Consider the following 16,111-nt stretch of genomic DNA (forward strand, 5'->3'; position numbering starts at 1 on the left):
CTCACATAGCATTTTTGGTGGCTGTACCACTGCGTGGAAAGCTTTGTTCCATCTTGAGCAGAAGTTGCAGGGTTGAAATAAAAAGGAAATTCTATGGTATGTGCAGGAGGTGAGGTGTGATATTTATCTGAACACTTTGTTCGGGGAATGACTTATTACTCACCAGATGATGGCATTTTCCATTTTGTTCCAGGCATGAGTTTATGGATGTACATTCAATTCCATTTCCCCGAAATCCATCTTTACACTTGCAGTCATTCTGTTGTTTCAATAAAAGACAGTGATACATTATGATGATTAAAACTGTGTACATATTCTAGATGCAACAGATTAGCCTGTTGGTACTTCTGCATGGCTCCATGAAGTCATTCCACTGACTTGAGTGGAATGACACTGACTAATACATCCAGAAGACCTTCATACGTGACACCTAGCATGCTTACTTAACAGTATTTGCTGCTGGAATGACAGCACATAGTGAGCACAGGGATAAGAGTGGCAGGAGGCTGCTCTGTGTGGAAATGGGTTTGTAGCTATGAGGGAGGGGAGAACTTGTGGATGAACAAGGGTGGAAAATGCTGGCAGAGCAAAACTGCCAGAGAACGGGTGTGGAAGGTGGGAATGAATGCGAAGGGACTTACCTGGCCTGGCCCAACATAGATGCAGGTAGCATTTTCGTGGCACCCAGCAACAGATGGCAGCATGCAGTTGTTGATGGCTGAGCAGTCCCGTCCATCACCTGTCCATCCCGCCTGGCAAGCACACAGGTACTCTCCTGGGCCCGTCTGTATGCACTCAGCCTGGGGAGGGTGCAGAGGCCAGACAAAATCATCTCCATTTGTACAGGCCATGGCATGCAAACCTGGAGGTCAGCACCTGGGCTGGGGAGGCCTGCCCACATCAACCAGCAGCAGGACCATGCTGTGATCCTTTGGTTAAAATTGACACTTGGTGCAAAGAGGTAGACCCTTGGCTATGGCAGCAGAAAGGGGGAGAGTTTCCTCCTCTGAAAACCATGGAGCATCAAATCCTCCTTAATCCAGAGAGCTTCTGGCAGGGACCAAAAGGCAAAGCTCCTGCTAACAGCCAGCCAGCATCCGATCCCAGAACAGGAAGGGAAATAAAATCCCTGTGTGCTAATGTCTCTGGGATCAGACCTTAGGCCCGTGTACAGGGATCAGGAAATGCCAGTTGTAGGGAAAGTCCCATGTATGCAGAATTTCGAGCAGTTCCTATGAGAGAGGGCAACAACTAAAGTAGTGCATACCCAAGTAACAAAATGAAAATATTTTAAGTCTTGTAGCCATTTCTGAAATGAAGTAAAATTCCTCTTTTATCTTCACTGTGGGATAAAACAGAGCTGTGTTGCTGCTTTTTGTCAAGAATGTGTCAAAGCTTACCTTGGAAATTCCATGGCACTGTTCAGGACAGTTAGGTGACATCTGCCTTTAGGTCTAAGCAATAGCAATGCCACTATCAGAGAAATAACTTGAAACTGCAGTAAAAATTGTGACACTTGCTTTTTGCAAAAGTTTCAGCCAAACCTTGTTTACTGCCTGCTTTTCTGTGCTGTCAGGCCCTGTGGGAAAAGCCCACACTTACATTGATATTGCAGCCACCTGGGTATAAACTAGCACAGGGATCAACTTTGCTGCAGGTCATGCCATCTCCTTCGTAGCCAGGCTTGCAAACGCAGCTATAGAGATGAGAGGAGGGGAGAGTCATTAAATGTGATAGGACAGCTGTAAAATGAAGGGATTGTTTTCCCACTATAACATGCTATTTATAGGCAGCTTAAAATCGGTAACCTTGGATTCACAATGCAAATAGCTTAAGTGCATACGTTGTGTTTTTTCTTTTTTTTTTCCAAAATACGTGACTGGGTTAAGTCAAATGAGGGATCTGTTCTCTGTGTACAAGATGGGGGGTGAAATTAATTCTGTGCTCATGTGATCTCTGCAAAGGTGAGCTAATAGCTCTGAATTAATTATGAGGTGTGGTTGCTCTTTCCTTTATTGATTCAGCAGATAGCTCCCCCTGAAGTGCATGCAAGATTGAGCTCCTCTGTTTCCCTGGTCCCCCATCCCCAAGATTGAACCATACTGGAGGGAATTTCTGAAGTGCTCAGTCATGCACATCCTCATTCTCTTTCATACAGTGACTCATTACAAATGCACTGTGATGAGAGGCAAATGTGCTGCATGAGACAGTGAAGGTGAACATAAGCAAGTTGTAGCTGTTGTAGTAACAGAGTTTAGTAACCAGTCCTGCCAGTCCAAGCCCATAGTGCTGTGGCATCCAAATTGTACTTGAGCTAATTGGATCAATCTATCTATCCCCAAACCACGTGGGAGTTTCAGTGTTTTTCAGCAAAGCTCAAAATCCTAATTCACTAAGGGTAGGTCAGAAATAAAGAACCCTTGTAGCTGTTAGTAGGAAGGCTGCCTTCTGACAAGGGTCAGATCCATATGCATCTATCGGATGGGGGGTAAGTATGATGTACAGGATGGGCGCACTGAGAACCCTTAATTCCTGTCTTGTAAATGAAGATAGATGCAGTGCATGGTTATGCTTATTTGCTGCAAAGCAGTAGTTCATTGGCTGATATTTGTGTACTGCTACAAGGTGCGGTCTTGATCAAGAAAGTTGGAAAGAGCCACATCCTCGTTAATATTAATTAGATGTGAGTTGCTGACTTACCTCACTGCACCATCACTAAGCTGACAGTCTGCATGTGTGTGGCAGAGCCGTAGGGAGGGCTCGCAGGGAACAACGGGCTTATCACAGAGTTTCCCAGTGTATCCACTTCTGCATGATCCAGGAAGACAGATCCCGTCACTGTCTATTCGGTTATCACACTTCCCATAAATGCAGAGGCACTCTACCAGAGATAAAACAAAATGTGCAGTTCTCTAGTGGGAAAAGGCATCTATCCTTACAAAGAAGTTCTTATAAATCAATTCCTCTTTTATTCTAGAATCTAACCTTTTGTATTTTTAAAGTCTCTCTTTATTGGGGGGACTTACTGTTTATTGTATCCATGTCTTTGCAGGTGTCTTTTATAGATGACTATTTAAAATTTATGGTGACTTTGTAGGGCACTTATCTATCAATGAAATTTAAAGTACTTCAGAGAGAGGGGGAAAAATACTGTTTTAGGTTATCAGGGCAAAATTTTTTTCATTGCACAACTTCTGGTGTAGTTTCAACGATGTAAGAAGCCTTCTAATACTGAGTCCACAATCCTACAAATTATATAATGTAGAAATGCCTGTACTAGTGCACATGGTAGCAGCACAGACCTACTGGCACTGCTATGGATAGGCTGAGTGCTGCTGCTAGGCATAGCAATGCCCAGTGGGCATGGTAGGTGAGGCTTTTACAATCCCAAGAAGTCCCAGTAGTGGCTAGTTAAGCCAATACAGACTGCTTGGCCAGGACTGGAGCTTAGGCAATACCACCTCTTCTGACAGAACTTGTTTTTCAGTTGTTATCCATGTACCTCTAAACCTTAGCGTGAGCTGTGTTTATTGAATGACAGGCTGTTTCATAGCAAAAAGATTAAAAAACAATTACAGAGACAGGGAATATAAATATATTTGATGTCACCTATTCTGTAGACTCTAAAATGCAGTATAGTTTGACACAGTTTATAGAAGATGACAGAACTATAAACTATTCAAAAGATCAGAAAATATTTAGCAGGGATAGTTATTAGGTGGCCCTAAACACAATCTGTTTATAGATTAATTTGTTCTTAGATTGCATATGTTTTGTCATTGCAGGCAGATTCTGTTCTAAGTGTGAGCAACAGCAGAACAGCAATGAATAGATAAGATTTTCTTTTCAATTACTCATGTGAGGGAGACAGAAAGGAAAGGAACAACACAATATAAAGTGAGCAATGAGCCTTACAGAAAGCCCGCTTAAACCAGTGAGAAGATTTTTCACTGACTCTGGGCTTATGTGCATCCCTTTGAAATAAGAAATGAACCTGCCCCAGAGACACCCAGCTTATCTGCTAGACATACAATTTATCTAGCCGTTACCTCCTGCCACAGTGGCAAGGGTCCAAAGAAAAATCCCATGATCTTGAGTGGAAGAAGTGTGGCTGTACTCACTTTTGTCACACTGAGGTCCATATTTGCCAGGGTCTGAGCAGAACTGGCAGTGCGAGCCTTGAAATGCCTCAGCACAAATGCAGGTCCCATTTCCATACAGGCCATCCATGCACTGCAATATAGAAGAGAGGTGATCTTTATGTATAAATTGAAATACGTCTTTATCTCTCCTTTGTGAAGACGCTGTAGGCCTGTCCATGCTGTGCCTGTGACAGACTACTAGGAAGAATCTCAGCTTTAATGAAAAATCTTTCAGTGCAGAAGCTTTCCTTGTGCATGTAGTTATACTCTGTGGCAGCGTCTACCTTTGCAGTTTAAAAACAAGAATAGCGATCTGATCGTTCCCCTGTACTGTGCAAAGTAAAAGCATCAGTGGGTCACTTAACCCCAGCCTTGCACATGTGCTGCGTATTGGGACCAGTGAAACTGTCAATTGGAGAAGAGACCAATTCATTTTCCCTCCTCTGAATAGCTGAACCTGAAATTCATGCCATCACTGGATGTAAAAGCAGTGTGCAGCTCTTGCGGAGCCCTTAATTCCTGCAGTGCAGGAGTTCAGGGACTTCTGGGAGACAGTCCATCCTCCCCAGTGTCGAGTGAATGCACGATATTTCAGGATGCTATGCTTACCTGCCCATTTCCTGAGCAGGGTTTGGAGAAACCTCCTGGGCATGGACTGCAGTTGGGGCCAAAGAAGCCTCTGCAACACTTCGGTTCCTGCAAAATGAAGCAAATACTGCTGCCTGTCATCTGAAATAATCCTTCATTCCGAGCAGGACAGATGGAGCCTGAGTTACCCTGTATTTACAGGGGGCCGATTAGGGGGAGACACCAGGGCTGGTCTCAGGGATGGGGGCTGCAGCAGTTTCTGAAGGGAAAAAATAAAAGAGAGAGATCTTCTGCAGGAATAGGGAGACGGCATGAAATCTGTTTTCTGGGCTGACTGGAAGAGGCCAGAGTGAGCCTGGCCTCTACATCTGGGCCAGACTCTGACATTTCAAGGTTGCTCTTCCTTGGCAGGTACCGCACAGCACATTGAAAGCATCCTTTTTTCTAGAGCCTTTGTGTGGAGGCAGAGCACAAAAGACATCTCTCCATCTGGTTTTAGTCCTCTGGCAAAGGTCTGCTGGGGTAACTGGCTCATAAAAAGCTTATGTTGAACCTGAACTGTATCTGCAGTGGTTTTGTTAAAACCAGGAGGGGTATAGGCAGCCCATGAGAGGGACAAGGCAAACCACTGCATACCCTCCCTTGCTATTGTCAAATTCATCAGCATTAGATATGCATGTCCCGTCACCAGTTACAGACATATCTGCATGTTGACTTGTGTGTGCTTTCATATTTGCCTTATGATGTGCAGTGCAATTTGAGTCAGTCTGTCTCCTCTGCATCTGAGATGGAGAACTGTAAGAGATATTTTACCCCTGAGAGATGCTGTGAAAGCTAGACATGCTGCTTTGATCTTCTTCCTTCCCCCAGTGCATCAATATGGGATTTTATCATTACACAGCCCTAAATGTTTTTCCTGGATGTGTTGTTTGTTCTATTCATGAATTGGCTGCTTGATCTGTTTATGTATCAGAAATACAGAAACTGTATTAGGGGAAAAAAAAAACAAAGAACCTCATTTACATGTGTAATTCAAGGAAATAATTAGCAAAAGGTTTTCAGAGCTTACAGACATGCAGCCTGTTTAGGAGTCCTGGGAGCCAGGGAAGGTGTAAGCCCCTCCCACGGGCCAAAGGCTTCTATGAGGACTAGGCTTGCCAAGCAGAGCAAGTGAGGTATGGTTTTTGGGATTGTTTGCCATTCATTGTTACCAAGTAGCACCTGAAGTCCTGGGACAGGAAAAGCTGGGACCAGGGATCCCACACTCTGCTGTTCTTCATGAGTGAAGCTGTATGGGACCATCACATTTTGGCTAGAAGCCTGATGTGAAAACCTCTCAGTTAGTATGAGATTAGCTGCCATGTGTTATTGACAGCAACAAAAAAAACCTCATTGTGGAGGTACTGATGTAAACATGTGTTGTGGAGAGGAGTTATTTCAGGTAGTAGAGGGGATACTGGCAGGCATTTTGCTCTCAGCCACCTGTAGAAAAGTGATATGGAAAGTACATGGACATCTCCATGTGTCTCTACTCCAAAAATAAAGTTCACAATGCAAAAGACAACCCACTGCAAAACTTACATACATTCCACCTTAAGGAACCATAACTGTGTACCTTTACTGTTATATTGCAGTATCTAGCACAGCCAGTTTTTGGAAAGGTTGGGCCTTCAATAATGCATCTCCTCTTTAAGAAAGGCTGAAATATGCAAAAAAAAAATCGAAGCATTAGTATTTCTAAGCAATGTACAGTGCTGTGATACAGTCTTAATACTGAAGCATAATTTAACTGGGGAACAGAGCACTTTGTCATAGTGTCACATTTTCCCATTTTTAAAATTTATAGAATTATGCATATCTTTCATAATATGATTTTCCTTTTTACCTGTGGTTATTACTGAATATGGCATATAGGACAAACTACCAGTGAATTTTTATAACATGGGGAATAAAATTCCTGTGACAGCTAGACTCAGTTTTTATATCTGGAGGAACATGCAGCTAGATTTGCATCTCTTAGAGGGAAGCAGATGGAAGATTTTCTGTCCATTCCGAAGCTTCTACTGCAGACAGTTACTTCTGGGAGGATGCTTAATTAAAAGGAAATTTTTAACAGATGTCTGGCCTAATTTAAATGTATCCCTCCTCTATTTTTCATTTACTAACTCTCAAAGGATAATCATAGCAATTCTCATTCCTCACCTCTCTCTTCTGCCAATCCATACCCTAAATAGATCTTTTACTTGAGAAAAAAGTCATAGCTGCTATGAAGTCTATGAAGGATCTTGCTACAGCAAAGTAATGCTGAAATTACCTGATGCCAGATCATTGCCAAAAAGAGTTTAAGTTACTGCCTGTATTTGTATGTTTATGCAGTTCTTCATATTGCTATCTGGTTCTTTTTCTCACTGTATTGGGAGAGCAGCAAACAACACAGAGGAATCTATGCATTTTGTACAGTGGGGGGAATCTGTCAGGAAATGTCACTTACGATTGGCTTTGAATCCGCTGGACAGGGAGTCAATGCATGTGAGAAACAACTTGCACAGATACCCTAGATGGAGACAGTAAGGATTTTCATTTGACAAGGCCTTATACCATCTACTGAGATACATACTTATGGACAATAGATATTGTAAATTTTAAGTATGTCTTTCCTGTGAATTTTAACTGTTACAGCATGGATCTGGAACTGAACAGCAGCTATATGTGCTGGCTCTGATATTTGCTCCTTCTCGCAGGTTCTTTTAAAGACCTGGCAGCTTCCTAAACAGAAGACAACCATGGGCACAAATGAACGCGTGTCCTTTGCTCGACATGGTATAATACATTAATTAAGATTGTCTGAGGATCTGGTGCAGTCTATATTTAACTTCTATAATAATTTTTATTCCTTCCTAGGAAGACCACAAATCTGTACATGCTGTCTACATATGAGACTCAACTGAAATTTGTCTTGTATGTAAGCAGTGCCTCTGAGGGCATTGCTCTCCCTGATGCTCAGTTCTGTTCAGCATCACCTATCGCTTCCTTTCTCCACCTGGGACGGTCTCAGCCATGATGTGTACCTGCTCCTCCCTCTTCTGGAGGATGAGATTCCTCTCTGTCCCCACAGCCACGCCATAGGATGGGGACAGGGAAACGTGTCTGCATTTCTGTGCAATGTCTTGTTTCAGAGCTCTGCCCATATTCAGCAGCAGACTAAGATACCATCTTTGCATGGAAGCATCTGAAGCACACACGCATATTCCCTGCCACTAAGTCTGCTGTGGGAGTGAGGATCTCTGCGAGGAGGTAGAGAAGATGTCTGAGGACAGCTGCTGCTCCAGTGGTCAGAGCACGTCCTCTCAGAGGTCACCCCAAGTCAGCCCACGAGGTCAGCCCAAGTCCCCACACTCAGCATGTGCTGAGGAGCCAGAGTGCCTCCTGTGTGTTTCGTGAAACCATTAATAAGCAGTGCTCTTGTTCAGTTAAGCTTTTAAGAGTGCTGGACACTAATGCGTTTGTACTGTTTGTACTCCATCAGTTTTCTGCATATTTTGAGTCTGGCAGTTATTACCAGTATTCAGGTGCAGCTGCGTGGATATGCATGTGTTAGTGTTATAGTTCTGCCTTTAGGGATGTACAGTTGTTGTAGATGAGTGTAACTGCCAGGTCTTACAAACCTTGTCGCTTCTCACTGGTACCACAAGTTGTATTTACAAGGTGGTATTGTTCTTATTTTCTGAGAGTGATCAAGATTCAAAATGTCAGCAAAGAATAGCAAAGCCATTGCTCCATTCTGGTATTCTCCTTGGCAGTAGTGCTCTGCTTTAAAGCTTTGGATATTAAACTGTATTTTTAACTACGCATGAAAATTTCAGAGCTGACAAAGTGCCTAACTTGAGTTTGAGGAAGTATTTTTGTGACAGGTGTTATTTATTTTTTCTTTAAATTGTTTTTCTCAGTCTTACATTAGCATTGAGCAATGCCAGAAATTGATTATAGGTAGGTTTCTGGTAAGGAATTCAAATTACTGAAGTGTTCTAGGTGTCAGTGCTGCTTGGTGCTCTGCTTGATTTATGAATATATTGTGCATGTGGCACTTTTGAGTCTCTGCCACAGGTATAGTACTTTGCTGCCAGCTCTTGTGTTTTCTTCATCAAATTTTGATGCTGTCCAGCTCTGCTGAGAATCTGTTTCGAGGCTGTGGTTCTGGGCTCTTGTAAGTTCAGCTGGTAATTGTACTGCATTATTGTACCAGAACTGTTACTGGCCCAGATACATGTTTGAACTCTGTCCAGTGAGTGCTCACAGGAGCCACACTTACTGCAAACTAAAAGCTCAGTTTGATGCCTGGGCTTCTTACCGGAAACAGCAGCATCTGTTACCAAGTGTAAACGCCTGTAATGTGTTACCAAACTGAACAAGATATGTCAACTCCAACCTCAAACATTCTGTGAGTCTTTGAAATCCAATCACTGAAATATGAAATAGTTTTATAAATCCTAATTTGAAGAAAACTGGCAGAAAGTAGGCCTAGGAGAAGTCTTGGCTTCTGAAAATCACAGATTTCTCATATACTAATATTAAATCAGTTATTTTAACTTGATTCCTTTTCCTACATAGTTAGTAGAAATTAAAATATGGGTCTTAAGTAGATTTCCTGGGAACTCGTCATTGCTTAAGGTGCACTTGTATGCACAAGTGGGATGCAAGAACTGGAGGAGAATGCTTGACTAGAGACAACATATTTAAAGGACTAGTGCAGGAACTAGATGAATCTTAATGATATTGGGTGCGCTCAAATGAGTGCCCTGTTTGCAAATTATCTGTACTGCACTGCTAACCGGGTGGCTATATTTCATTGGTATATCGATTTTCCATTTTTTAATGCATGTTACATGGAGTAGTTGAAAGCTATTGATTTTTTGATGTTTTTTTTTTTGTAATTCCCTTACCATTGCAACTTGACTTCTTGTCTCATCACACCGATGTGGTAGAATTGGAATGATGGTGGGTGGGATAAGAACTCCTGCAAGGGTATGAATGCGACCATTTTTTGCAACAATGTCTGTTTCTTCCATTTCTTCTCTGCTTACCAAGACTTGTCCCTATGAAACAGTAAATTATTATTAATAAATCTTATAGCTTCTCAATTTCTGATAATTTCATTTTAATTTTTTTAGTCATATTTCTCACTTTTAATCGTATATCTAGATTTTTTTTTTACACTTAGTAATGCAAGAAGCATGCCTAAGTTGCCCCCTTTTTTTTGGTATTTACTTGGTCTATGGCAGGGGCCTCTAACATTTTCCTCTTAATCCGCATTGTTATCCTGTGGAACTGGTGACTAAAAGACTGGCCAAAATAGGAAGACCGCTGATGGCTCCAGGACCCTGGTAAAAGTGGACATAGCCTTGGGTTCTGTGGTGCCCTCTCTGACAAAGGAGCAAAGTGGGATTTTCTCTAGAATACTCACATTTTGGCTAAAATATGCAAAGAACAGAGGGGAATTCAATATATTGAGTAGTCTGCTTCAGCAAAAGCACTAACTGGCAAAGTAACACTTTTAAAAAGTGTTCACTATGCTTGTCAGGATCAGAGAATATAGTATTAAAAGGAATGAAAAATATCTATATACACACTGAGAAGTCTTTAAAACAATTCCAAAAACTATACAGAGCATAAATAAAGAGCATTCCTGGACTGGGGCTAATCATAAGAAAAGAGACTGCAGGCTGTCCTTACGTACCAGTCATTTGCCCTATATCCTTTACAGTACTAATCTCTAGCAGTTTCTGGGTATGTCAGGCTGGAAATTTCTGCCTCATTACAGCAAGTAATTCCTCTAGTTTTTCCCCCAGCCTCCCTGTTTCCCCTCCACATGCAAACAGCTGCCAAGCTCAGAGGGAGCCGGTCACAGGCGAAAGCTGCCTTGGACTTACAGTGCTGGTCCTGTTAAAGTAAAGGAACTGCTTCGCCATGCTTCGGATGTGCTCTATTGAGATGAGGCTGGCAACCTCTAGCTGAAATGAATGTAAGTTGATTAAAAGAAATGTAACATCATTATTCTTTTCAAGTCCGGATGGATTTCACAAGAAAGAACACTTTTACCTTTGGGGTGAGCAAATTACTGCGATTTTTTTTTCTAGCCCTATGGGCAGCTTTGCATTGGCTAACCTGTTAGCATAATGAAGTTAGAATGATTATTTTAAACTTCAGCTGAGCTTGCTGCATCTGAACAGCTTGTTGCTCAAAAGTACGTTAATATTCCCTCTTATCTATAGCATTCAGTTTAAGTAAAATTATCACCTCTCCCTAAAAATAGCCCTGTTTGCATCCTTAGACTGTTGTGGAAGTGGCAGCGCTGATATCCTGTGAAGGGGTGCGTGGGTCTTGTGCTGTGGACAGGGGGTGACCTTTGCTTTGGGCCCTGTCCGTGAGGATTCGTGAGCACGTCCTTCCTTCCTCAAAGCAGGGGCTGAGGTGGGAATGAACTTCACCCTCTTTCAGCCTCAGTTGGTGGTGGGCTGGCTTCTGCTTTTTTGCTTTTTGTTTCCAGCACAGAAAGGAATAAAAATACAGGGAGCTTTTTTAGAAGATGACAAAACCATCCCCCTCTGATAAATGGAAGACAGATGCTAATCTTTGCAGAATTGGATCAGAGAGAACTTTATTTCAATAGCAAGTCTTCTCTTCCTGCTACTCATCCCTGTAGCCCTACTAAGCTGACATCACCCCCAACAGGTTCAGGATGCCTGTGTGCATGTGTGTATATATATATATTTTACAGCTTGGGCTAAGTCTCCATTACCAAAAGGTGTATTTTAAAGTAGGAATAGTTCCATGCATGTAACACATTAGTGTTACACAACAGTTTTTATTTGCCATGATTTGAGAACTACCCCATGTCTCCTGGCAGGGTTTTACTTGGATTGGTAGGCCTGGGGTAAAAGGCTTGTGTTGTCTGTTACGGACCTTTAGGTGTGACTGCCCTTAGCAAAGGCATTGCTGCCTTCCTTTGAAGCCTTGCTGTGTGGTGTACTGAGTGGATGTCATTCTTTGAAAACCACTGCCTTCAGAGTGGAAAAAGATCTGAAAATGCTGTTATGCTCCTGAGCCAGTAAAGCATCCACACTCACCTCAGCATTGGAAACAATGTGGTATCGGACTAGCTCCAGCAGCTTCCATGAACCCTGCAAAAACAAGAAAGAGGATTTCTTAGCCCAGCGTGAGTAATGCAAACCCAACCCGGCCTGTGAGAGGGCATGGGCATGAGGTCATCAGCTGAAGCTGGAAAGTTCCGAGTCAGTGGTGGTGCTTAGCTCATGGCATGTGTCCTGCCAGTCCATGCTCTTGCCCCTCTGTCACTTTTTTTTTTTTTCAACATGGACCTTTCACATACTGTGAGCCATCCCTGGTTTCCCCAGAGGCACCCCGTCCTCTCAGCCCTCAATGACTTGTGTGTCCACCAGCAGAGGCAGGGGGTAGCCAGGGGACATGACGCTGAGGTCCTCCTACCAGTGGCAACCCCAGTCGGTAGGGCCCCTGTGGCACCCGCTCCCGCTGATCATCCCCCTATACAGGGGTGATGCCTCCTAGGGCAGAGAGTTCTAAGAACAATTTGTACTATAGAAAGTCTGTACCTCTGCAGAAAGCAGATAATCCATATCCTCAGCTTTCATATTACTCAGAGCTCCGTTACTTGGAACAAAGACTGTGTAAGGTCTGTTCTCCTGCTGTAAATCCATTCCCAGGCCAGTTTTCTGTTTTGGTTTAAGAGTATAAGTGAAATTACATGTTAATGTTGGAAAACATCCTGAAATAGCTTTATGGAATTGCTTTTCTGGATCCTTACCTCTATCAAAGATGTAAATTGGCTGTGTTTTCCATTATCTTGAAGCACTGACATTATGGTTTCCTAAAATAAGATGAACATAAGATTTATTTTAGTTGGGTTACTTAGAATGAACGGCAGTTCTTATAAGACAGTTTTTGAATTACTGTATGGATCTCAGTTATTAGAGATCTGAATGTATTTGTTTCTTCGTGTGGTTTGTGTGGATGTGCTGTCTGGAAACAACTGAGATGAAAGGGTCTTCTAGTCCTCATGCAATGCTGGCTTAGAGTTAGCGGTTGTCATTGTTCTGAAATACTGTGTGGGCACAGAACATATACACGTATGTGTGAAGAGTTATTTGTGCATTCTCAATGAAAAAGGGCAGAAGAAGAAAATATTCACAAAAACAGCACATAACTGCTGAACACTAAGCTGGGCACTAAAAAACCCAAAGCATCCCAACTTAAAAGTTTTTGTAATTTTAGCCTTTGGTGTGTGTGTGTGCTGGTTTGAATACAAGCCTTGCCTGGAATCTATCTAAATGTTCCTTGTTCTAGTTTGTTGTTCTGTTCAGTGAAATGAACTGATTGTGAATGAACAACTCAAATGCTGTGAGTACAACCATGTGTATGGACCAGCTTGGCAGAAGAGAAAGTGTCTGTCTGCCTTAGAAACTGGATTGCTACTTTCCACCTTGAATGTTGTTTCTCTGAGTTGATGCTCAGTGTCTCAGCAGAGTTTGTCTAGCTGCTGTCAGTTACACTCCTTTGCATTAAATGAACGTGAAACTGTTGTAAAAGAAAGTCCAACATTGTATGTGTATAGCATACGTCTCACCTCTTTGTTGCTTTCAAATGTTGGCTCTATGTTGTCCATGGATTTGTCAAAAATGTGCAAAATTCCATTGGAAGCAATAATATTGCCCTGCAAAAGTTTTCCTTTCCTCCTTCCCCCCTGGATTCTAATTCTTAGCTGATTATCCTGAAAGAAGACAGGCAGTGAGTAGTGAGCTCTTTATCATGGAATGACAACAGGCAGAGCATGCATGTTGAATAATATCTAACAGCTGCTTCCATCGCCAACATCTGGGCCATTTAAATCTGGGGAGGCTAAAGGTTGCTTCCAATGCCTATCAAGGAAATGGAAAAAAATCCTTTGAATTTGGATTGAGACCTTGTTATTTTGTTTCAGAACAGCAAAGTTTGGAAGAGAAGCAGGTATGGGGGAGTGACCTGGGAGCAGCATACCTGAGAGAGCTCTGATGACTGCTACTAATAAAAATCTGGCAGGAAATGATTTAAAATGTGATTGCAGTGAATGGGTCAACTCCCATAATCTTAAGGGACTACAAACCATTTCCTTATATTATATGTATATTTAAAACAACAAGATGTTGCTGATTGTGCACTGTTCTGAAGCCTGCAGGAAGCTAGCATGCCTCAGACAGCAATGATATTTTCCTGTTACAAATGGAATGTGTGCTCATTAAAGAAATACAATAGATCTATTTTCTCAGATGCCACTGATTTACTAGAAAACATGAGAAGTACTTTATTTCAGCTCTCACACAGGCTCAAGTCATTAAAAGACATTTACTGGACCAAGAAGAATAGCTCTTGAAAAATCTAATAAAATCTGTTATAACAGCTGTAGAGAATACATTTTTGAAAACGTGGCATCAGACTGCCCTAATGTTTGCTAACATCAAATAGACAGGGTTGTGATGAACTTCACCCCACATTTTTCATGATAAATTGCCATGTGAATTTTATTTATGTTGAAGACTTCTATTTCCTGCATTGTTCAAAGGATGTCCAGGCTGATACTCGGTGGAAGATGGGATCTGCAATGCAGTCAGTGCTTGCTCTGTGTGAGCTGAACACAGTGTTTCCAGCATAAGCTCTGGGCTTTTACCTCCCCACACCACCTCATAGTTTTTGTGCTCTTTTAATGCCCCCTCTAGCTCTGTTGGCTATGTCTGCAGATTTAAGATGACTTAAGATGAGCTGTGTTAACTCTACATTTTAGAGCTGTGGTTACTCAGCAATGATGCAGTTATAAAAGTAACTTTTGTTTTCACTGATTTTGTTGCCAGTGAGGTTTTAAGTTTCTGCAGCCTGATGCCTCACAGAGGAAAGACATTTTATACTGCTTGTTGAATTAAAACCATGAAGTAGTATCCTTGCTGATGTAGGCTGGAAGGTCACTTACCTTTTCTCCCCTTGATATCTCTCCTGACTTGCCAGTTAAAGTATATATTACATTAGTATTATTCAAGCTACTGGTATCCAGTTGACCAGCAATTATATGGAGTTTCACAAAGTACTGTGCTTTCAGTTTATTACTCAGAAGGTCCTTTATCTAGAAAAACAAAAGAAGAAAGATTTATTTTAATACAGGCTTCATCTAAAAAAAAAAAATCATAGTGAATGCTTTTTTCTATGTTAAGCTTTTGGAAATGAGGCCACATTCAAAACAAAACAAAAACACAAACAAAAATACACCACCAAACCACCCCACCAGTAAAAGCGTTTTTTTTTTTTTTAATCACTCTTATATAAAGGATCACTTTTAGGTCTTTCTGATGAAAATTCAGCTCTTAATTCAAGTGAAAAACCCTCAAGCATACACGTGGGAGAATCCAAAGTTTACTTAAAACATGACTGCATTCTACCCTGATTCACCAAACTATTTTGCTTTTATTTCAAACAATAAAAAGACAGTCTCTGGTCTCTAGACTTAAATGGTATGCCAAAAGTGTACTAGAGCAAAAAGTTCTGAATCTGTTGAATCAAAGTGCTTTCAATGCAGATTAAATTTCTGAAGAAGCTATCTCTCTCTCATTCAAAACCCTAGTTGTTTACTTACATTGGTACCTTTGAGTCCCCTGTTTGTTGGTACAAGCACGGTAAATGGTCCCAGGTTACTCAGTGGCCATTCATAGACATTTTCTTATAAGGAGAGGAGAAAAAAAGATAATTGAGTATTTAAAAGCTCATTAAAGGAAGGGACTCTATAGTCTGTGTGAGGTATGCAAGGGCAGAACAAGCAAGTATAGTATCTGTGATTACGAAATGTTAATTTAAGATTCTAGAAGATGAATTGTTGAAAGACAGTGGAATGTTAAATCCAGGTGCTGCTGCGTATTAAACCCAGGATGAGGCAAAATACTCAGAATGCTTTTAGTACCCTGGATTCCATGGCATGCAAGCCAGGGTGATGGCCACGAAAACATCACTGCTTTAGAGCTGTGCTTTTGCAGGGAAATGTCTTCCTGATTTAAATCAATTCAGGCTTCATGGGGTGAGGGATATGCGGTTGACAACCTGCTGGTAATGCAAATATCAGCAAACACATAGCTGGTAATAAAAGCTGATGTACTGCAAGTTAATTAGAGTTTGCTTGCTACCCAGATGGTATTTCCATTTCCAAGACAGCCATAGAAGACTATTGAGTCTGTAGCTGAAGCCATTAAATATTTCTAATAATCAGTTCTTTTCCCAGAGTTTTAAAATTAGAAGTGAAAAAAAAGCATCTTTATAGTCATTATGGGTATGTT

The 16,111-nt window shown here is 41.6% G+C and overlaps 1 protein-coding gene across 2 annotated transcripts in view; it reads right to left on the reverse strand.

Moving 5' to 3' along the window:
* Nucleotides 1-16,111, reverse strand: part of STAB2 (stabilin 2) — an 88,237-nt gene that overhangs the window by 47,138 nt on the left and 24,988 nt on the right. For both annotated transcript variants that reach the window (XM_080558243.1, XM_080558242.1), the window contains exons 11-26: nucleotides 15,421-15,503; nucleotides 14,764-14,913; nucleotides 13,390-13,533; nucleotides 12,571-12,633; nucleotides 12,359-12,478; nucleotides 11,855-11,908; nucleotides 10,658-10,738; nucleotides 9,671-9,823; nucleotides 7,222-7,284; nucleotides 6,346-6,429; nucleotides 4,752-4,838; nucleotides 4,122-4,233; nucleotides 2,701-2,881; nucleotides 1,603-1,696; nucleotides 642-800; nucleotides 164-259 (exon numbers count right to left, since the gene is read on the reverse strand). In XM_080558243.1, coding sequence (XP_080414369.1) covers nucleotides 164-259; nucleotides 642-800; nucleotides 1,603-1,696; nucleotides 2,701-2,881; nucleotides 4,122-4,233; nucleotides 4,752-4,838; nucleotides 6,346-6,429; nucleotides 7,222-7,284; nucleotides 9,671-9,823; nucleotides 10,658-10,738; nucleotides 11,855-11,908; nucleotides 12,359-12,478; nucleotides 12,571-12,633; nucleotides 13,390-13,533; nucleotides 14,764-14,913; nucleotides 15,421-15,503 — 1,724 coding nt within the window. The remainder of the gene's footprint in view (nucleotides 1-163; nucleotides 260-641; nucleotides 801-1,602; nucleotides 1,697-2,700; nucleotides 2,882-4,121; nucleotides 4,234-4,751; nucleotides 4,839-6,345; nucleotides 6,430-7,221; nucleotides 7,285-9,670; nucleotides 9,824-10,657; nucleotides 10,739-11,854; nucleotides 11,909-12,358; nucleotides 12,479-12,570; nucleotides 12,634-13,389; nucleotides 13,534-14,763; nucleotides 14,914-15,420; nucleotides 15,504-16,111) is intronic.

This window comes from Anser brachyrhynchus (assembly GCF_964034855.1).
Source record: "Anser brachyrhynchus genome assembly, chromosome: 1".
Taxonomy (NCBI): Eukaryota; Metazoa; Chordata; class Aves; order Anseriformes; family Anatidae; genus Anser; species Anser brachyrhynchus.